This window comes from Blennius ocellaris (genome assembly GCF_963422515.1).
Source record: "Blennius ocellaris genome assembly, chromosome: 12".
Taxonomy (NCBI): Eukaryota; Metazoa; Chordata; class Actinopteri; order Blenniiformes; family Blenniidae; genus Blennius; species Blennius ocellaris.
The window spans coordinates 27,399,103-27,422,645 of NC_137661.1; the positions used below are offsets into that span (position 1 = coordinate 27,399,103).

General features: G+C 49.4%; 2 protein-coding genes across 2 annotated transcripts in view; both read left to right on the forward strand.

Moving 5' to 3' along the window:
- The first annotated feature begins 13,216 nt into the window (after positions 1–13,216).
- Positions 13,217–19,390, forward strand: LOC308137695 (fetuin-B-like). The gene is made up of 7 exons (XM_080506477.1): positions 13,217–13,544; positions 15,670–15,780; positions 15,911–15,998; positions 16,141–16,307; positions 17,394–17,501; positions 18,138–18,224; positions 18,505–19,390. The coding sequence occupies exons 1-7, from the start codon at positions 13,326–13,328 to the stop codon at positions 19,072–19,074; spliced, it is 1,350 nt and encodes a 449-aa protein (XP_080362603.1). The 5' UTR covers positions 13,217–13,325; the 3' UTR covers positions 19,075–19,390.
- Positions 19,391–19,887: 497 nt separating this feature from the next.
- Positions 19,888–23,543, forward strand: part of LOC308137587 (G-protein-signaling modulator 1-like) — a gene marked incomplete at its 3' end in the record, with an annotated part of 6,671 nt that continues 3,015 nt past the window's right edge. Inside the window, exon 1 of the mRNA XM_080506339.1 lies at positions 19,888–19,974. The remainder of the gene's footprint in view (positions 19,975–23,543) is intronic.

Genomic DNA, 23,543 nt, shown 5'->3' on the forward strand with positions numbered 1-23,543 from the left:
GGAGCGAACCCATTCCACACCCAGGACGTTTTCTTTAAAAAACAATATTCAGTTTTCATCCCCATAGATATAAAACACTAGATGCTACACAGCCCATCAGTGCCTGTTGACGCTACGTGCCTACAGCGCCGCCATCTTGGATAGGTCACCTGCTCATTCTAAACCTATAGATCCCAGGCTAGAAAATCAACAAAAACATTCGTAGATTTTTTTTTTCCCCCTCCCAATTATTTTCCCATGAGCTTTCCTCAGGATAGAGCTTTCCCTCAGCTTTAAAATGAGGTACTACTTGTGTTGCTACGTGGAATAGCGAGTGAGATACGAATGTTTTGGTGGATTTTCTAGCCTGGGATCTTTGTGTTTAGCGCGAGTGGGAGACCTATCCAAGATGGCGGCGCTGTCGCCACATCACGTGTGGCAATTTGAGGCATCTAGTGTTTTATGTCTATGTTCATTGAACTGAAACGCCTGGAGGCCTCCTGCCGCCGGCTCTCCAGCGCCACCTGTGTTCCACCTGTCATATTGATGTTTACAGGAGCAGTTCCACCGTCTGCATGACGACACTCTGTTCACTCGTTCAGCCCCGTGGAAGAAATGTGCAGCACTATGGAGAAAACCCCTCCACAGCACGGACATGTAGCTCCGCCCCCTCACTGAAGAGGACAACACTGACCACTCCTCCATAGTCACACACTGACCACTCCTCCATAGTGACACACTTACCACTCCTCCATAGTGACACACTGACCACTCCTCCATAGTCACACTGACCACTCCTCCATAGTCACACACTGACCACTCCTCCATAGTCACACACTAACCACTCCCACTCTTCCATAGTCACACTGACCACTCCTCCACAGTCACACACCGGCCACTCCTCCATAGTCAGACACTGACCACTCCCACTCTTCCATAGTCACACTGACCACTCCTCCATAGTCACACACTGACCACTCCTCCATAGTCAAACACTGACCACTCCTCCATAGTCACACACTGACCATTCCTCCATAGTGACACACTGACCACTCCTCCATAGTCACACACTGACCACTCCTCCATAGTGACACACTGACCACTCCTCCATAGTCACACACTGACCACTCCCACTCCTCCATAGTGACACACTGACCACTCCTCCATAGTGCAGAGTAAACGGTGTCTGGGTTTATCTCCTAAACAACCAAATACAAGTGTTGGTGTAGATTTATTGGTGATTTATGTTTGTGTTTAACTTCATCCAGAGTGACAAACTGCACATCAAACCAAAATATTAAAAGTACCATGAAGTATTTTGAACTCGCTGGTACTCGCTGGTACTCGTGACTGTGGCCGTCTGAAGCTCCAGTGACTTCATGTCCTCATCGTGATGAAAAGTCTGAGACTGACTGAACTTTGTGTTTGTTTTTATATCAGAATGTTGAACTTCCAGTGACTGAATGAGAAGAAACGGAAGTAAAAAATATGGAACAACAGAAAACTCTCTTTTCTTTATTTATCACTTTTCCACTGAGAAAAACTGAAGGAGTTGGGTTCTACATGTGAAGCTCTACGTCTTCTGAGAACCAGGTTCTACATCTGAAGCTCTAGGTCTTCTGAGAGCCAGGTTCTACATCTGAAGCTCTACGTCTTCTGAGAGTTCTACATCTGAAGCTCTAGGTCTTCTGAGAGCCAGGTTCTACATCTGAAGCTCTACGTCTTCTGAGAGTTCTACATCTGAAGCTCCACATTCTTCTGAGAACCAGGTTCTACATCTTGTACAAAAACTTGTTTGGCTTTTCTCACTGCTTTGTGTCCCGACTCAACACAACAACAACACAACAACTCAACACAACAACTCGACTCGGACTCAAAAACAGGAAGTGAACTTGGATTTCTTTAATTTAATCTAAAACCAGATTAGCAGATTAACAGCGAGAATGAACTTGCAGGACACACACACACACACACACACACACACACACACACACACACACACACACACACACACACACACACACACACACACACACCTGGTGCTGCACCAGGATGACACAGATGTTGGAGGTTCTGTATTTTGCATCTGGACGTTCCAGAGAGACGCCGTTTGAAAAGTAATGAAAGAAACCAGGAGCTTGTTTTTAACTGAGGTGTGTTCAGATGTTCAGGTGTTCAGATGTTCAGATGTTCAGATGTTCAGAGTTCAGATGTTCAGATGTTCAGTGTTCAGATGTTCAGAGTTCAGATGTTCAGAGTTCAGATGTTCAGATGTTCAGTGTTCAGGTGTTCAGGTGTTCAGGCCACTAACACACTCCTCAGTAGTCTTTGTTCAGTCTTCACGGTGAGTTAAGCTAAACGTCCCCGAGGCTCCAGATTCTCTCAGTACATCACTAACGACGTCTAGATTCTCAACAGTAATAAAAAACCGGTAATAAAACGTCGTAACGACTTTCCTTCTTCACGCCGGCGGACTGAATTAATCACCGGGGGTTTTCGACGGTGTGTCGTCTGAACGTGAGAGAGACTCGCGCTAGCGAGCGTGTCGCCTTGTTGATGAACGGCGAAGTTTACGAGCGACGAAGACGAGCTGAGACGACGCAGCCCGGAGTCGTTTAACACCGATGAAGAGACGAATCCCAACGAGGCGGAGAGGAAACTGAATCACAGCTCCAGTCGCTTGATTGGAGAGAAATGCAGAGTCGCCCAGCAACACAGGAGCTAAATGCTAAGAGCTAAATGCTAAGAGCTAACGAGTTGAAGATGGAGGAATAAATGTGATTCTGATGAAGTGAAGAATTCCCGGTTTTGTTTAACGATCAATTCAGTTGATCGGCTGAAGGTGAAGCTGATCAAAACCTCGCTAACGGCTGACGTTCGCTGACGTTCGCTGACGTTCGCTGACGTTCGCTGACGTTCGTCGTCACTTAAAAGGAGCAGAAATGTTTTAAAAAGCAGTAAAACAGAATGTGGAACCAGAGTAAAGAAACGCTGTATTTCAGTGTAAAAGCTCCAGTTATAGAACAAACTAGATCATTAAAAAACAATGGATTGGGAAAAAAAGTGATTAAATTAAGATTTTCTTTGTGTTGACTTGTGTTGAGTTGTTGTTGAGTTGTGTTGAGTTGTTGTCTTGAGTTGTGTTGAATTGTTGTTGAGTTGTGTTGAGTTGTTGTTGTGTTGAGTTGTGTTGAGTTGTTGTTGTGTTGAGTTGTTGTTGTGTTGTTGTTGTGTTGAGTTGTTGTTGTGTAGTTGTGTTGTTGTTGTGTTGACTTGTGTTGAGTTGTTGTCTTGAGTTGTGTTGAATTGTTGTTGAGTTGTGTTGAGTTGTTGTTGTGTTGTGTTGAGTTGTTGTTGTGTAGTTGTGTTGTTGTTGTGTTGAGTTGTTGTTGAGTTGTGTTGAGTTGTTGAGTTGTCTTGAGTTGTGTTGAGTTGTTGTTGTGTTGTCTTGAGTTTTGTTGAATTGTTGTTGAGTTGTGTTGAGTTGTGTTGTGTTGAGTTGTTGTTGTGTTGTGTTGAGTTGTTGTGTTGTGTTGGGTTCAGTTGTTGTTGAGCTAAAATCGAACAAAAGTTTGTTTATCTTTGTTAATCTGCGTTTCTGAACATGAAATTTTCCCATTAAAATGATTAAATTCACTATAAATTCAACGTCTTTTTTTGTGTAATAAGTAATTTTTTTTACAATCAATTTGAAGACGATATTTAGTTTGACACGTTAAATAATTCTCACTTTTACTCCATAAGGCAGGAATAAAAAAGTTTAAAAAAAAAAAAATAAATGACAGGGAAACTCCTGCGGGCGCGGAGTGATGACGTCATCAGCGGCAGACGGGTGACGGAAGGAGGTGAACGCAGAGGAGGAGTGGAGGGATGACGGGTCGTGTGGTGACTGTTTTGCAGGGTGAGTCATCTTCACACACACACACACACACACACACACACACACACACACACACACACACACACACACACACACACACACTCCATTAATATGAATGGGTTAATATTAATCAAGTGGCTCATTAAGTAAATAACATGAAAACGGGTTTATTATTATTTACTCAACAAAGTGAAGTGGAACCAATTGAAGCAGCATTTCTGATTAAAATCCAACTTATATTTTTTTTTGTAAAATGAACAGGGAAACTGATTAGCTTTCATCCTCCTCCTCCTCCTCCTCCTCCTCCTCCTCCTCCTCCTCCTCCTCCCCCTCCTCTATATTCCTCCTCTTCCTCCTCCTCTTCCTCTGTTTCCTGCTTCCCCTTGTTTTCCTCGTTTTCCCCCTGAAGACTAAATTTAGCAGGAGATTCTGCAGCAGGGCTCCTCTGTGCTTTGTTTAGCAGGAAGTACTTCAGTGTGTAATTTATGGTGCTCCAAGTATTTCTGAAGTATTTCTGAAGTATTTGGCCTGTGAAGCCCCGGAGAGCAGGACGGCTCTCCTGAGGGATGATTTAAAATCTTTAAAAGGTTTTAAGTCAGCAGCAGATTTTCCCTGAGAGACTGAAGAGGACGAGACGTCCCCGTCCCCCGCCGGGACATCTGGATCCTGTCATGCTTCATATAATACATTTAATATATTCATATGTCTTCATTAACATTTGTTGTTTAAGCTTGTGGAATAAGTGAAAACGAGGCCTGATGAAATGTTCTAAATGCTTCAGTGTGGATCTATAGATGAATAGTTTCTAGACTACAGATTGTAAAACTGAACTGTTGTGTATCAAATATGAAATTATGGTATAAATGGGAATTGCAGTAAAAGAATAATACATTATTACCGTCACCAGAACCTGTGGTTTCCTGGTTGAAACATGAGAAATAGCTGTGCTATTGCTATGCTATCACAATGCTATCGCTATGATATCACTATGCTATCGCTATGGTTTCGCTATGATATCGCTATGCTATCACTATGCTATCGATATGCTATTGCTATGATATCACTATGCTATCGCTATGCTATCACTATGATATCACAATGCTATCGCTATGATATCACTATGCTGTCACTATGCTGTCACTATGATGTCGCTATGGCATCGCTATGATATCGCTATGTGATCTGCTCGTTTGACCGCCACAGAAAACGGGGAGGCGGTGACTCAGTTTGGCGTCGTCATGGCAACGGGGCACATTGGAACAACGCGCCGTCTCCTTTCACCGCCTTCCTTAAGTCATGTTTGAAGAAAAATGACGTCTCAGTGACAGAATCAGCACAACGAATCTCCACGGTAACGGAGGCCTGTTTCGCTAGTAGTCTCTCTCTCTCTCTTTCTCACTTTCTCTCTCTCTCTCTCTCTCTCTCTCTCTCTCTCTCTTTCTCTCTCTCTCTCACACACTCCACTCCTTTTGTCAGTGTATAGATTTTCCCTCTGTGCCAGCCTCCTCCTCCTCCTCCTCCTCCTCCTCCTCCTCTCAGCAGCATGTTGTCAGAATAGCCTTCCTCCACCCTCACTCGTTCTCCACCTCCTCGGTGGAGGTGAAGCTTCTGTGTTTCAGAATAAAAGAGGAATAACTGACGTCCATGTCAGAGTTTTAAAAGCGACGGCAGACTTGAGCTGCTCCCAGAGTAACCCCCGGCCTCCTCCTCCTCCTCCCACTCCCACTCCTCCTCCTCCCACTCCTCCTCCTCCTTCAATCTCCACCTTTCTTTCCTCTCTCTTGAAGGTCATTCAGTTGCAGAGTAAATTCTGGTTTCCTGTTGGCCACAGAAAAAGTCCAGAGTTTCAAACTGCTGCCCTGCTTTAACCTGGACTCCAGGACCTCCACCCTAATCCAGGTCCTCCACCCTAATCCAGGACCTCCACCCTAATCCAGGTCCTCCACCCTAATCCAGGTCCTCCACCCTAACCCAGGACCTCCACCCTAAACCGGGACCTCCACCCTAACCCAGGACCTCCACCCTAACCCAGGTCCTCCACCCTAATCCAGGATCTCCACCCTAACCCAAGTCCTCCACCCTAATCCAGGATCTCCACCCTAACCCAGGTCCTCCACCCTAATCCAGGATCTCCACCCTAACCCAGGTCCTCCACCCTAATCCAGGATCTCCACCCTAACCCAGGTCCTCCACCCTAATCCGGGACCTCCACCCTAACCCGGGACCTCCACCTCATCTGATTTCAAGCCTCAGCAGGCTGCAGGTCACATGCAGAGGAACTATAATATTCTTCTTCTCCACTTCATGTTTTCATTACAGTAACGAGGCGGCGCCCTCTGCTGGAGGTCGAAGGTCAAAGAGGTCAGGAGGAGCCGGGGTTTTACAATCTCCCCACTCTGGGACCCGTGTTCAACAAAACCTGTTTTGACGCTTCTAAAACCGCCTGGTTTAGGGGAACCAGGTTCCTGGTGTGGACGGGACTTCAGTCCTGGAAGTGGAACCCTGGCCGTGGAACCCTGTCAGTGGAACCTTGGAAGTGGAACCCTGGCAGTGGAACCCTGGCAGTGGAACCCTGGCAGTGGAACCCTGGCAGTAGAACCCTGGCAGTGGAACCCTGGCAGTAGAACCCTGGTAGTAGAACCCTGGCAGTGGAACCCTGGCAGTAGAACCCTGGCAGTAGAACCCTTCCCCTCCCCTGCAGCCCAGCGGGCGGTTCTCCAGGTGACGGAGGTCCCAGCAGCTCCGTCACCTCCACCAGCAGGAGATAATCCCCCAGCATTCAGCCACTCCTTATCTTGGTCCTGCAGGTGGGATTATCCCGGCGGCCATGTTGGACTCGCCGACGGGAGAGTGGGCGGAGCTAGCAAAGCCTGCTGGGAGCGGCGGCGTCGCGTCACTGGACGCCGCGGCTCAGGCTGCTGGTGATCATGTTGGAAAAGACGTTTCTTCATGAGGGTCACATTTATTCATGTGTGACGCAGTGTGTGTGTGTGTGTGTGTGTGTGTGTGTGTGTGTGTGTGTGTGTGTGTGTGTGTGTGTGTGTGTGTGTGTGTGTGTGTGTGTGTGTGTCTGAGACATTCCTGACTCCCAGAAGATGTCATTATTTTCTCTCTCATCTCAGCATGAGACCAGAGGTATTTCTATTATTCTCTCTGTGTTTCTTCCTCTGTGTGTGTGTGTGTGTGTGTGTGTGTGTGTGTGTGTGTGTGTGTGTGTGTGTGTGTGTGTGTGTGTGTGTGTGTGTGTGTGTGTGTGTGTGTGTGTGTGTGTGTGCTTGTGTGCGCGCACTAGAGAGAGAGAGAGAGAGAGAGAGGAGGGCTTTAACTGTGACTGACGAGCGTCACCAAGAAAAAAGGTTAAAAGATGTGCCACCAGGGACAACCAGGGGCAACCAGGAGCAACCAGGAGCAACCAGGGGTAACCAGGAGCAACCAGAGCAACCAGGGGTAACCAGGGGCAACCAGGAGCAACCAGGAGCAACCAGGGGCAACCAGGACCAACCAGGAGAAACCATAGGCAACCAGGGGCAACCAGGAGAAACCATCGGCAACCAGGGGCAACCAGGAGCAACCAGGGGTAACCAGGAGAAACCAGGGGTAACCAAGGGCAACCAGGAACAACCAGGAGCAACTAGGGGTAACCAGGAGCAACCAGGGGCAACCAGGAGCAACCAGGAGCAACCAGGAGCAACCAGGGGCAACCAGGAGCAACCAGGAGCAACCAGGGGCAACCAGGAGCAACCAGGGGCAACCAGGGGCAACCAGGGGCAACCAGGAGCAACCAGGGGCAACCAGGGGCAACCAGGAGCAACCAGGGCAACTAGAGCTACACTCAGTAGAGTGTAGTGGTGAGAAAGTGTCTGAAGCTGCAGCCTGATGAAGATGAGATGATGAAGATGAGATGATGAAGATGAGATGATGAAGACGAGATGATGAAGATGAGATGATGAAGACGAGATGATGAAGATGAGATGATGAAGACGCCTCTCAGCCTCTCAGACTCTTACAGATTTCCAGTTTTCACAAAGGAAACTCTCGTATTTCTTCATCTGGCGGCGTCTCGTTGTCTGGGACTCTGCAGGCGTCCCTCCTGGAGCCGTCCCCGTCTCCCGGTCCCCCTGCAGGGACCAGCGTCCTCGGGGAGTCCTGCAGTGACGGTGGAGAGAAGACCTGCTGGTCGGTGACGATCCCGAGCAGAACGGCGCTGAAAGAGAAAGTAAATGAAGAAAGTGTCTGAGCAGCAGGAAGCGAACTCGCTCGATACTGAGGCTTTTATTTTTCTCGTCCGCGAAGCTTCCTGCTGTGAAGGGCGGCACGTCTCCTCCCCAGGACCAGAGCAGGACCAGAGACCCCCTGCTGGACCAGGGCAGGACCAGAGACCCCCTGCTGGACCAGGGCAGGACCAGAGACCCCCTGCTGGGAGGCGGAGGGCTGCTGCTCCTCGCCGCCGGTGGCGTTATGTTTTTATTTTGTAGTTTTATTTTTTAATTCAAATATATTTAAAGTTAAATTAAAAAAAAAATTTTTTTTTAAAGATCACCTATATTCAAGTACACACACATATATATACACATATATATGTATATATATATGTATATACACACATATATATGTATATATATAATGTGTGTATATATATGTGTATATATATATATATATATATATATATATATACATATATATGTATATATATAATGCGTGTATATATATGTGTGTATATGAATATATATATATATATATATATATAAGTCTATTGCTTTTAACAAGCTTGGTAACCATGGTTACCGGAGGCGTCGTCATGTGGGCGAGGTCTCAGTATTTGTATTCCAGTAATACTTTCCTTAATACTGTGAAGCCAGAAGTTTTGTCTCTTTGTCCTCCAGGAGACGTGACGGAGACGCCTTCTGTCTCTGACCTGTTATTATTATTATTCATGTTCCCCCAGCGGCCGGCCGGGATCATGTGACCTGCAGGGTAACGAGGACGCCTGGGACCCGGGAGGTTCTGGACTCCGGGTGGGTTCTGGTCTTCACCCTGGACCGCCCGCGACTTCACGTCCTGAGTGGAGCCCAACACTTTAGTATTCACAACACACACACACACACACACACACACACACACACACACACACACACACACACACACACCACACACACACACACACACACACACACACACACGGGGGGGGTTGCTGTCTCTGCGTGAGCTTTTCACACATCCTTCCTCTCCGACTGTGAGCAACACCGATCTGATGGGCGAGCGAGAGAGAGAGAGCAAGAGATGGAGAGGGGGGGGTGTAGAGATTGGGGGAGAGAGAGAGAGAGGGGGGAGAGAGACAGACAGAGAGAGAGAGAGAGAGAGGGAGAGAGAGGGAGGGAGAGAGAGATGGAGAGGGGGGAATGTACAGATTGGGAGAGAGAGAGAGAGAGAGATGGAGAGGGGGGAATGTACAGATTGGGAGAGAGAGAGGGAGAGAGAGAGGAGAAAGAGAGGAGAGAGAGAGGAGAAAGAGAGGGAGAGAGAGAGAGAGGAGAGAGAGAGAGGAGAGAGAGAGGAGAAAGAGAGGAGAGAGAGGGAGAGAGAGAGCGAGAGAGGGAGAGAGAGAGAGAGGGGGGAGGGAGAGAGAGAGAGAGAGGGGGGAGAGAGACAGACAGGGAGAGAGGGAGAGAGAGAGAGAGAGGGAGGGAGAGAGAGAGACAGAGAAAGGAGAGAGAGGAGAGGGAGGGAGAGAGAGAGAGGGAGAGAGAGAGGAGGGAGAGAGAGAGAGAGGGAGAGAGGGGAGACGAGACAGAGAGGAGAGGGAGAGAGAGAGGAGGGAGGGAGGGAGAGAGAGACAGAGAAAGGGAGAGAGAGGAGGGGAGAGAGAGGAGAGGAGAGGAGAGAGAGAGGAGAGAGAGAGAGAGAGAGAGAGAGAGCGATCACCATACACTTGGTCAGAAGCAGTGAAGCAGAGCAGCAGTCAGACAAAGAGACAGACTGAGCGCTGCAGGACCTCAATTCTTATTTCCGTCTGTCGTTTCCTTCCAGACGTCAAACCGCGATCCCGTCCAGCTGAAGTGAGACAAAGGTCAAGGTCAAAAGGTCAAGGTCGTTGCGTCCACCTTGGTTATCTAACGTCTTGAAGCCTCACGAGGTGATGAGGTCACTTTAGAGGAGGAGTCGAGCTGCTCTCCTCACGTCGCCCTTTAATCAATAAATTAATTAATAAATTAAGCAATATCATGGTGATAGCATAATGATAGCATGGTGATAGCATAGCAATAACATGTTGATAGCATAGCATTAGCATAGTGATAGCATGCTGATAGCATAGCAATATCATGGTGATAGCATATTGATAACATGCTGATAGCATAGCAATAGCATAATGGTAGCATAGCAATAACATAACAATAGCATAGCAATATCATGGCGATAACATTAGCATAGCGGGTAGCATAGTGATAGCATAGCAGTCCTTTAGCGATGGTGTGGCGTCTAGTAAATCACACTGTTCATCATTTATACTAGTCCTGTTAGCGGTTAGCAGCTAGCAGCTAAATCTAGCAGAGGTGTATGGTTTATGGTTTCTGCCTCCTGAGTTGACGACAATCAGAACCTCCCGTTGTGGCGGCGCCTCCTTGTGGACGACTCTGGTTTGAACAAAGAGCCCAAAGGAAAAACAACTTTCAAACTCACAGATTTTCATCCACGATATGATGGACAGAAGAACAATTCTTCAGGAACCCATGACAACCCGACAAAGAAAATCTCCATTTCTAAACTTCAATATCCTCCAACTAATGAATTTAAACCCCCCACAGACTGTTTTCCCCCGTCTTTCTTCACTTCTTCTCACGATGAAGGGAACCTGAGGAGAGACGAAATTAAGAAAGACACAGCAAGCAGGTGTTTTTAAAGTTAAAATGAGACGTGACTCGAGGCTTTTGTAAAGACTCACCAACAAAAGTCAATATTTGATGAAGATCAAAGAGAAGAAAAGCCTGAGACAAAGGTGGACAGCAGATGAAAAAGAGAGAGAGAGGAAGGTAATTGAAATGGCGCGATGCCAAGGACGTCCCTCTGTCAGTACTGACACACTGGTACCGTCCTGCTGGGGACAGACTGGTACCGTCCTGCTGGGGACACACTGGTACCGTCCTGCTGGGGACAGACTGGTACCGGGACAGACTGGTACGTCCTGCTGGGGACAGACTGGTACTGGGGGACAGACTGGTGCCGTCCTGCTGGGGACAGACTGGTACCGGGACAGACTGGTACCGTCCTGCTGAGTACACACTGGTACCGTCCTGCTGGGGACAGACGTACCGGGACAGACTGGTACCGTCCTGCTGGGGACACACTAGTACCGTCTGTGCTGGGGGACAGACTGGTGCCGTCCTGCTGGGGGACACACTGGTACCGTCCTGCTGGGGACACACTGGTACTGGGGACAGACTGGTACCGTCCTGCTGGGGGACACACTTGGTGCTGTCCTGCTGGGGACAGACTGGGTGCCGTCCTGCTGGGGACACACGGGTACTGGGGACAGACTGGTACCGTCCTGCTGGGGACACACTGGTACCGTCCTTCTGGGGACACACTGGTACCGTCCTGCTGAGGACACACTGGTACCGTCCTGCTGGGGACAGACTGGTACCCGGGACAGACTGGTACCATCCTGCTGGGGACACACTGGTACCGTCCTGCTGGGAACACAGTGGTACCGTCCTGCTGGGGACACACTGGTACTGGGGACACACTGGTACCGTCCTGCTGGGGACAGACTGGTACCGGGACAGACTGGTACCATCCTGCTGGGGACACACTGGTACTGGGGACACACTGGTACCGTCCTGCTGGGGACAGACTGGTACCGGGACAGACTGGTACCGTCCTGCTGGGGACACACTGGTACCGTCCTGCTGGGGACAGACTGGTACCGGGACAGACTGGTACCGTCCTGCTGGGAATACATTGGTGCCGTCCTGCTGGTGACAGACTGGTACCGGGACAGACTGGTGCCGTCCTGCTGGGGACACACTGGTACTGGGGACACACTGGTACCGTCCTGCTGGGGACAGACCAGCCACAGACCACCTCCACTTGGAAGTTGATTTTTATTATTATTATTTTTATTTTTATTTTTTTTTCAAAATAAACTTTATTCCACATAAACACTATTATTCCCTGAAAAATCTATAAAGGTGTTTTGTTTTCCAGTGGAACTGGAATCACAGACTGACTCACATGTTGGAGGAATAAAATATAGAATATCTGCTCATCAGGAGCCGGAAACTACAACTGTATACACACACACACACACACACACACACACAGAGCTGCGGGGGGAGTTAGTGGTGCTTTTAAGTGTCGACATCAAAGGAGCTGTTCAGAATCAGAATCAGCTTCAGGCTGGAAAAGTTTCACTCGTCATGAGTTTTGATACGGAGTCGGTTAAACGAGGTTCACATTGACTGAGTGACTCCTCCATAACCCCTCTCTCTCTCTCTCTCTCTCTCTCTCTCTCTCTCTCTCTCTCTCTCTCTCTCTCTCTCTCTCTCTGTGTCTCGCTCGCTCTCTCTCTCTCTCTGTGTGTGTCTCGCTCGCTCTCTCTCTCTCTCTCTCTCTGTGTGTGTGTCTCTCTCTCTCTCTCGCTCTGTGTCTCTCTGTCGTGCTCACTCTCTCTCTCCCTCTCTCACTCTCTCTCTCTGTCTCTTTCTCTGTCTCTCTCTCCTTTCTCTCGCTCTGTGTGTGTGTGTCTCTCTCTCTGTCTCCCACTCAGTCTCTCTCTCTCCCTCGCTCGCTCGCCCTCTATCTCTCTCTCAGCACAGTATGGTGATAAAGTACTGTTGAGGTTTCATAGTGTGTGTGGAGAGGGTTACACACCTGGTGTGTGTGTGTGTGTGTGTGTGTGTGTGTGTGTGTGTGTGTGTGTGTGTGTGTGTGTGTGTATATATTCCTCTTATTTGAAATAAGAGGAATCAGATCTATTATGAAGGCGGTGTGACTCTGGAGGTAATTAACTAATTAGCCGGTTGAGGGGCTGCAGCAGGACACGGCGGACACACACTGACCCCTGGCGGTGAGGCTGCAGTATTACACCTCCACGTCCCGCCGCCCGGCGGCACTGGACGCTCGTTTATTCTAACGAGACTCTTTTCAAATAAATGAACTAAAAAACACCCGATCGAGTCTGAATCCCCCAACAAACATCTGCTTTATTTATCTACTAAGTCCCGAGTGTCTCCTGGGGACAACATGTGGACAACGAGGACTTTATTTTGTTGGGGTTTTTTTTCCCCTGCGGGTGAATCAACTTTGTCCCTGACTTCATTTCAACATCTCTGTTTTCATTCCAAAAGTCCCTTCCGGTCAGCCGAGGGCAAACACACACACACACACACACACACACACACACACACACACACACACACACACACACACACACACACACACACACACACACACCGTCCTGCGCCCCGTCATGGACAGACGCGCCGCCGCGCCGCTCCTGCTGCTCCTCGCCGCCCTGCGCTCCGCCGCCGGGTTCGTGCTGATGCCGGTGGACCTGGCCCCGGTCCCCTGCAACGACCGGGCGGTGGACAAGCTGTCCCGTCTGGCCGTGACGTACATCAACGAGGACCGAACCGAGGGCTACAAGTTCGCGCTCAACCGCGTCGCCAACGTCCACCTGCACGCTCAGGTCAGCGCGCGCCCGGGGGGTGGGGGGGGGGGGACACTGCCGGGAGGGACATGACTAGGAGAGACACAGCCGGGTGGGACATGACCAGGGGGGACACTGCCGGGTGGGACATGACCGGGAGGGATACTGCCGGGTGGGACATGACTAGGAGGGACACTGCCGGGTGGGACATGACCAGGGGGGACACTGCCGGGTGGGACATGACCAGGGGGGACACTGCCGGGAGGGACATGACTAGGAGGGACACTGCCGGGTGGGACATGACCGGGAGGGACACTGCCGGGTGGGACATGACCGGGAGAGACACTGCCGGGTGGGACATGACCAGGGGGGACGCTGCCGGGTAGGACACTGCCGGGTGGGACATGACCGGGAGAGACACTGCCGGGTAGGACATGACCGGGAGGGACACTGTCGGGTGGGACATGACTAGGAGGGACACTGCCGGGTGGGACATGACCGGGAGAGACACTGCCGGGTGGGACATGACCAGGGGGGACGCTGCCGGGTAGGACACTGCCGGGTGGGACATGACCGGGAGAGACACTGCCGGGTGGGACATGACCGGGAGGGACATTGCCGGGTGGGACATGACTTATTTTCCTTTAATTAGTAGTAGTAGTGTTTTTATTGTTGTTGTTGTTGTTGTTGTTGTCAGAGTAGTTTCAGCTATTTTAAATTTAAAAACAGTTTTTTTAAAATAATCTTATATTTAAAAAGTCCCGCTGTTCTGGCTTTTGTTGATGTTTTACTTTATTTATCTGTTTTTAGCCTCGACGAATCCAGTTTTTTTGAAAAAAATCACAGATTAATGCAAATAGAATTAAAAAAAAAAACAAGTAAGCAAAATGTTTGTGTGTAATTTTCTGTAAACGTGGAGCAGCTCCACCAAAAACGATCCTTAAATAAACATTTGATGATAGTTTTTTATTTCATTTACACACCAGAGACATTTTACAAAAGGGCTTTTGCTCAAAGGAACTTTAAGAACAAGTTAAACTGGGAAGAAAAACTAAAACCACAAGAAACGTGATAAAGAACAAAACTGACTGGAATTTATGAAAGAAAAAACTTGAAATATCTTTAAAAATTATATATGTATATTTATAAATAAAAGAAACACGTAAAACTGTTTTAAAAAGAGCTCAAGTGGTAAAAAAGGCAAAACAAAATTAAAATGTCAAAGAAAAAAATTTATTTCATTAATAAATAAAAAAAACTGAAATAAAAGGGGAAACAGCTGGAAATGTTATTAAATGTTTATCATCATAAATGCTAACTGATTGTAGTAGTAATAGTAATAGTAATAGTAGTAATAGTAATAGTAGTAGTAATAGTAATAGCAGTAGTAACTTTGTTGTTTTGCATCATCCATTCATTTGAAGTACAGATCAACACTTCATGTCTCCTTCAGGTGTATTTTTACTATAAAGTCTCCAGTTCACACACAGTATTGTTCACATGTCTCCACCTGTGTCTCCACCTGTGTCTTTATCTGTGTCTCCACCTGTCTCCATCTGTGTCTCCACCTGTGTCCCTACCTGTGTCTCCACCTGTGTCTTTACCTGTGTCTTTACCTGTCTCCACCTGTGTCTACCTGTGTCTTTACCTGTCTCCACCTGTGTCTACATGTGTCTCCACCTGTGTCTTTACCTGTGTCTTTACCTGTCTCCACCTGTGTCCCTACCTGTGTCTACCTGTGTCTCCACCTGTGTCTCCACCTGTGTCTTTACCTGTGTCTTTACCTGTCTCCACCTGTGTCTACCTGTGTCTTTACCTGTCTCCACCTGTGTCTACCTGTGTCTTTACCTGTCTCCACCTGTGTCTACCTGTGTCTCCACCTGTGTCTTTACCTGTGTCTTTACCTGTCTCCACCTGTGTCCCTACCTGTGTCTCCATCTGTGTCTATCTGTGTCTCCACCTGTGTCTTTACCTGTCTCTACCTGTGTCTCTGCCTGTGTCTTTACCTGTCTCTACCTGTGTCTCTACCTGTGTCCCTACCTGTGTGTCCACCTGTGTCTACCTGTGTCTCCACTTGTGTCTTTACCTGTCTCCACCTGTCTCCACCTGTCCCTACCTGTGTCTTTACCTGTGTCTCCACCTGTGTGTCCACCCGGGCTCCCAGGGCCCAGCGGGGAACGTGTACTACCTGGACCTGGACGTCCTGGAGACCAAGTGTCACACTGGAAGCAGCAAACCCTGGAAACGCTGCAGCGTCAGGCCCTTCATGGAGACTGTAATACACACACACACACACACACACACACACACACACACACACACACACACACACACACACACACACACACACACACACACACACACACACACACACACACACACTGTCTCCGTGTCTTTCTCTCCAGCAAGTGTCAGGAAACTGCAACACGACGGTGCTGCACACCCCGGACGGTTACTCCTTCCTGTACAGCTACGACTGCGCCCTGGTGCCAGGTAACCTCCACCAGCCACAGCGCCACCTAGAGACTTCCTGTAGAGGCTCCGCCCCCCCAGACACACGCCCATCTGAGGCAAGAGCAGGAAGTCCATCCTGTCGTGGCGCCGTTATTCTAATATCAACACGATTCCCCCGCAGACCCCCCAGAGAAGCTCCAACAAACCTGCCCCACCTGCCCCACCCTCCTCTCCGTCGACGCCCCCGAGGCCATGGCGGCGGCTCAGGTGAGCCTGGCGGCGTTCCAGAGGAAGACCTCGCTGGCGGCGGACCTCGGCGTGAAGAAGATCACCAGGGCGGCGGTGCAGGTATGAGATATGGACGGTGTCCCCCCCTATTGCAGAGTCAAAGCTTTCACCTTTGAACTTTATTTATTTCCTGTATCTGTGTGTTTATGTTGCGTTCTGTATTACACGATGGTAATGGAGTAATGTAATAGTAATGTAATCTACTGTTACACAATAGTAAACATGATTCCTACACAGGCTGAGGACTGTTTCTACTGAAACAGTGAGTCAGACCTGGCAACCCTGGCGTCCAGCTTTACTTCATACACACCTGCTGGCCGCGACGCTACGCCCCCTGCTAGCCGCCCCCTGCTAGCCACGCCCCCTACTAGCCGCCCCCTTCTGGCCGTGACGTCACGCCCCCTGCTAGCCTCCCCCTGCTGGCCGTGGCACTACGCCCCCTGCTAGCCGCCCCCTGCTGGCCGTGACACTACGCCCCCTGCTAGCCTCCCCCTGCTGGCCGTGGCACTACGCCCCCTGCTAGCCGTGGCACTACGCCCCCTGCTAGCCGCCCCCTGCTAGCCGTGGCACTACGCCCCCTGCTGGCCGTGACACTACGCCCCCTGCTAGCCGCCCCCTGCTAGCCGTGGCACCACGCCCCCTGCTGGCCGTGACACTACGCCCCCTGCTAGCCGTGACACTACGCCCCCTGCTAGCCGCCCCCTGTTGGGCCTGACGTCACGCCCCCTGCTAGCCGCCCCCTGCTGGCCGTGGCACTACGCCCCCTGCTAGCCGCCCCCTGCTAGCCGTGGCACTACGCCCCCTGCTAGCCGCCCCCTGCTAGCCGTGGCACCACGCCCCCTGCTGGCCGTGACACTACGCCCCCTGCTAGCCGTGACACTATGCCCCCTGCTAGCCGCCCCCTGCTAGCCGCCCCCTGTTGGGCCTGACGTCACGCCCCCTGCTAGCCGCCCCCTGCTGGCCGTACGGTCGCTCTGCAACCTCGATGACGCTGCTGTCCAGTTTAAAATGTGAATTAAAATGAAGGCTCGGAGAGACGGAGGTGATCTTCCTCCGGGCGCCTCCGTCTCCCCGCGTTTCCCCGTCCGGCTTTAATGTGACGTAGCTTCAGACAATCACCCCAGCTGGTCTCCGCCTGTTCGCCAGACCCGGCCGGCGCCGGCCCACCTGGTGGAGTTCACCGTCCAGGAGTGTCCGGAGGGGGTCACACACCGAGGGACCTGCCAGCGACTGACGCTCAAGTCTGACACCGAGGTACTGAGGCGGGTTCTCGGGTTCTCTGCTGCCAACAGCACCACCTAGTGGCCCGGCACGATAAGTACAGTGTTCTTTGGTTGCCAGTTCTGATTGTGAGGAAAATGTTTGACGGCATTTAAGTTAAGTCCCGATTGAAAGTGTAATAACAATAATAATAATAATAGTAGTAATTATGCATATATAATTGTCTGACTCAGTTATATTATATTATATTATATTATATTATATTATATTATATTATATTATATTATATTATATTATATTATATTATATTATATTATATTATATAAGTTTCACCAGGCAATTAACCAACAATGTCGTTGTGAATTCATTCATTCATTCAATTCATTCTTTGTGTTATTTTAGTGTGACATTGATTCATAAAAAATATATATAAACACTGTGACGTTAATATATCTTGCTTTGAAAATTGTAAATAATATCTGCTGACTTTATCACCAAATGGTTTCATTTCTGTTATAAATGAGCTTCTTAAAGGCATTTTCTGAATCAAACCTTTATTTTTTGGATTATTAATATCTTCCCCTATTCAAGCCGCATCTTATAAATATTCCTGATTGTCCTGAAAGGAGCGAGTCACGTGAAAACAAGTGTTTCCTGTCGTTGCGTCAGACTGCAGGTTTCTGTACAGGACGGGTTCAGGGACAGCTGGAGGTCGACGGCGACGCTCAGGTGTCCTGTGAGATGTTCAACGTGCAGGTAAAGCATCAGTCCCTACAGGAGGAGACACAAAGCACACAGAGCACACAGAACATGAAAGCTAAAAGATGAAAGGCGCTCATCGTTCTGGAGAGAAAAGTTTATCTTGTGTAAAGTTTTAGTTTTCTTCAGTTTGCATGTGGATTCGAGTGACGGACTGAATGTGATGCAGCCAAAGCAGCAGTTCAACGTCCTGTTGTTGTTGTTGTTGTTGTTGTTGTTGTTGTTGTTGTTGTTGTTGTTGAATTTGAGTTCCTGACGTCACTGATTGGTTCCTCAGAATGTGGGCGTGGTCCGCCCCGTCCTGCCACAGGGTCACGACCTCCCGTTGCCCCCGGAGCCCGCGGACGTCACGACCCCCCCGCCTCAGACTGACGGCCGGAGAAACGACCCGCGGCCTGCGCCCTCGGACCCTCCGCCGCCCCCTGCTGTTCAACCGACGCCATTCGACCCCGCTCCGGTTGACCCCGCCCCCCCGAACCCGGCCCCCCTGGACCCCGCCCCTCCGAACCCAGCCCCCCCGAACCCGGCCCCCCCAAACCCGGCCCCCTGGGACCCTTCAGTCATGGAGAAGCCGCCCGCCCTCCCGTCCTCCTCCTCCAGTGAGTCTTCAGAGAGCGCGGAGGCCCCGCCCCCGGCCGGCCCGTTGGACTCGTCCTCGGAGGAAGTGGGGGGGCCGGTGGCGCGGCGTCCGCCCTTCGGCTTCCGCTACCAGAGGCGGGGCCGCGAGCGGCGGCAGGCCCTGGTGAACAGCTCGCCCTCCTACACCCCGGTCTTCCTGAGCGACTTCCCCGGTGGCTCCTCCCCCTTCCGGTCCTGTCCCGGCCCGGCCCGCTACACCACGGTGTAGCCGGCGCCGCCCCTTCAGCCGCTCACCATGTAGCCGGACAGGAAGTCCGACAATAAACTTATCGTGACATGAAGAATCTGGAGCTTCGTTATTACGACGTCTTTCATCTACATTATGACGGAACACACTCTAATTTAACTTTGATCAACAAACCATCAGTTACACTGTTGAGCAAACGTCCAAATTCATACAAGATAAAATAAGTTGTCGTGGTTCAGTGGATTTTTTATCTTAAAAGTAGTTCATAGAGACATATAAATGTCAGTAGAGAGTATTTTGTTAAAGATATTAAAAGTGTTGCACATACCTTGAAATTAATTGACGATTAAAGATGGTGATTAATTAACTTTGCAGGTGTGAAAATATTTAAGCAAAGACGATCCCGAATATATTCGACACAAACCGAGTGAAATACATGTTGGCTTCGTTTTTTGCTTTGTCATTTTAACACATAGTGTAACTTTACCACGTTTTACATTCATAGTTCATAAAATATCAAACGTCGGGGTTTATTACAGTCTGAAGGGACGGCAAGCGTCCCAGGACAGACAGGAAGCCTTGAAGACAGACAGGTGAGACGGAGGAGGAGGAGGAGGAGGAGGAGGAGGAGGAGCCTACCTTGCAGCTGCAGACAGGTGAGATGGAGGAGGAGGGGGAGGAGCCTACCTTGCAGACAGGTGAGGAGGAGGAGAAGGAATCTCCCTTGCTGCTGCAGACAGGTGAGACGGAGGAGGAGAGGGAGGAGCCTACCTTGCAGACAGGTGAGGAGGAGGAGAAGGAATCTCCCTTGCTGCTGCAGACAGGTGAGACGGAGGAGGAGGAGGAGCCTCCCTTGCAGACAGGTGAGCCACCAACACAACTGGACTCAACAGGATTAAAACTCGCAGGACGTCACTGAAGGTAACTTCTCCTCTGAGCCTCGGCTGGTTTCACTCCGTATCTCGGACACGTTGTGTTCTAATGGCTGCTGTTGTTGTTGTTGTTGTTGTTGTTGTTGTTGTTGTGGTTGTGGTTGTGGTTGCGGTTGTGGTTGTGGTTGTTGTTGTTGTTGTGCTGCTCCCTGTGGCTCTGCAGCTCAGAGTCGGACCGTTCGCTTGGTGTTTTCTCAGCGTTCCGTCTCTCCGGGAAACGTGTGGCTGCTTGTCCTCGTCAGACTGACTCAGACTTCCTGAGTCACGACGGAAACTTTTCCCTGAGAGAATGAAACTGGTCTGGAGGTTCACTGCGTCGCTTGTTTCACAGCAGTGACGTCACAGAACTCGTGTAGCTTCGTGTCAAATAAAATCACTTGTTTAATTGGCACGTTTTCCTCCTTTGGGAAAACTTGACATCAGACGAAGAGACATTTAATACATGTTCAGATTCTAAGAGGGATATAGTGAGGACGTATTACTGCTGTGGTGTTTTTGATATTCATACTATGATCCTCTGTGAAAATCAGTGAAAAATCAATGTCTACATTTTGATAGAAAAACCTACATTAAAGGGTCACGAGCTGAAGCAACCAGTCTCCCTTAAACTGTCTCTAAATCAACTTGTTGAGAGCAATTAGCTGCAGGAACTGTCAATCATAGTGGTAGCATAGCCATAGCATAGTGGTAGCATAGCAATAGCACAGGGATAGCACAGTGATAGCACAGTGATAGCATAGTGGTAGCATAGCGATAGCATAGTATAGCATAGTGATAGCACAGGGATAGCATAGCGATAACATAGCGATAGCATAGTGACAGCATAGCGATAGCATAGTATAGCATAGTGATAGCATAGCGATAGCATAGCAGTCCTTCGCTCACACTAAAAATTTAAATAAAAGCGACGGTGGAGGCGCAGAGCAGCGCCCCCCGGAGGTTAAAAGAAACACAGGCTCATTTAAAAGTCACATGATTCAACGTTTATAACTCGTCCTGTTAGCGGTTAGCAGCTAACTCTGCCCAGATTGAGACAGATCATCGTCTGGGGACATTGTGCAGTAACACCTGAGTGTTACTGTTGTTGTTTAATGAGCCGGCCGCTGCAGAGCGATCCTCCCCCGCGCTAACGGCGCCCCCGTTAGCGTGTTTCCTGGGCGCCAGGCGGACGGCGAGGTCACGCCGCTGCTCCCCCTGCAGGGGTCACATCAGTCCGGACATCCTGTTTAATTGAGTCAAGTGGATTCCGCGGGATTGGAGGACGAGTTGCCAGAAGCTTTGGGGGAAGGATTGTGATGTGGCGTCCGTCTATTCCCGGCTTTGCCTCACATGGCGAAGCGAATGTGGGCGGGGCCTGAAGGAGCCCCTGAGAACGGCGCCTGCAGCCCCGGCTCATCGAGGCAAATAGTTGAGAGGTCAAAGGTCGACCCCCCCCCCTCCGTCTGCCGGAGTGAGGGAGTGAAGACGTCCAGCGGAGGCTCTTAGAGGCGATAATTACCTCTGAGGTCTGACTGATTGGACGTGACACGGCGGGGGAACCACAGTTTAGACGTCCTCCCGCTCCTCCTGACGGTTCCTCCGGCGACTGCCGGACGCTAGCGGCTGCCGGACGCTAGCGGCTCCCAGACGGCGTCTCCCCTCCTCGCCGTCCACGTGAACGCTGAGAGGATTAAGTCCTCTGTCGCTCCGCTTCCTGCTGAAGGAGACGCTGGTTTTGTTTTCCCGCTGAAGCCGGCGGATCCATGTGCGGTCGGCGTGTTTGGCCATGGAGCCGCAGGAAGTGACGGGCGATGGGCCGGCGGGGCGGCGTTGACTCCAGAGGACATGTCCATCGTGTCCCACTGTCTGCAGTGCGTCAGGCTGGCCGGAGGCAGCAGGTCGGTTTCTAGGGGCTCATGGAGGTAGTGCTAGCGCGCTACAAAACAGAAATGCTCTTCAAGAGACGCTCCAGACCACCAGGGGGCAGAGCTGAGCTTCAACACCAGGGACGGACAACAAGGAGTGAATGAATGAGAAAGTAGTTGTTGGAGGCATAGATATAAACATAGATATAAAACACTAGATATAAAGCACTAGCTCCCTCTAGCCACTAGCCGAGTGAGCTAGCCGCTCCCGCCGCCCGTGCTCCTTTTCTCCTCTCTCGGTCTCTTCCAGGCTCAATCTTTCATCAAGGCTCATAAAACGCCGACTATAACTTCAAAACACTGTAAAAACTTCTGATATTTAAGAGGGAAACAAGCCGATATAAACACAACAGATCGAGATCTGCACAACTCATGATGTCACGCATAGGCTCCGCCCACAATGGCCCACGAAGAAGGATTTCCCCAACTTCCTCGGCTGGAGATTCAAAATTCATATAACTTTGTTATGCGACAACAGTGGTGGGGCAGAGTCGGAGAAACCTTAGAAGTAGAACCACAACTATCGTTTTTTGCAAAGTAGTGTTTTACATTTCACTGGGACTTTAAATAAAGTACATTTCACTGGGACTTTAACTCTGAGACGTAGTAAACGGAGCCGGATCGGCCTGAAGGCGGTTCAAGCGGCTCGTAAACTTGTTTCCTTTCAGCTCCGAACGGCAGCTTCACTCTAAATCAGACTTTTCTGGAGTCGCGACACTGGAAGTGTAAAAATCTGTAAACTTTGTTTGTGTGAGCCGCGGAGCTGGTCACCGCAGGGCGTCACAGGAAGGTATATATTTTCATTCCAGGGTAACTGTGGCAGCAGACAGGAAATACTGGCCCGTTTTAGATTTATAGTTTCTGTGTCTGGATTTACAGGGACTCCAGTTGTTTGTGAGAAGGAGTCTCCACATCAAAGCTTTATTGTGAAAGGATGTTGAACATCATGAAGAGTTATGGAGGAGGCGGATTCACCACCTTCAAATATTCATTTAAATTTCTGCTTAGGCCATTTTTTTTTTATCAATCAATTAATTTCTGATCGTTTTATTTGATTGTATCTTTGGCTTTGTAGTTTTTAAGTAAACCAGAAGTGATTAAAGCACTTTACACTCTTTTTAATTGACAAAATCATTCATCTGAAGCTTCATCAGCTCGACCAGCCGTCGGAGTTCGAGTCTTGATTTGCAGTTTTGCAGCTCAGCAACTTGGACAAAACATGAAACTGAAGTTATTCAGTGACTTGAGGATTTATTTTGTAATTCTCTGTTTTACTATTTCATACATAAACTCCTTGTTTCTCCTTTATTGGAGAGTTCATAAAAACTATGAGTCAGACTTTTCATCACGATGTGAATGTGACTAACAGTGTGACCGGAAGTACAAGTACTAGACAGGAAGTACTTGTACTAGACAGGAAGTACTAGTACTAGACAGGAAGTACTTGTACTAGACAGGAAGTACTAGTACTAGACAGGAAGTACTAGTACTAGGCAGGAAGTACTATTCAGCCTGTTTGATGAGTCTCAATGGAAATTTTAAGAGTTCTTGAAAGTCTTCATGACATGAATGCAGGAATGTTGAAATTAGCTGCTGTTCTCACGTATTCAGTCGCCCTTAAATGATCTTTAAGTCAATTCTTAAAGTTTATCAG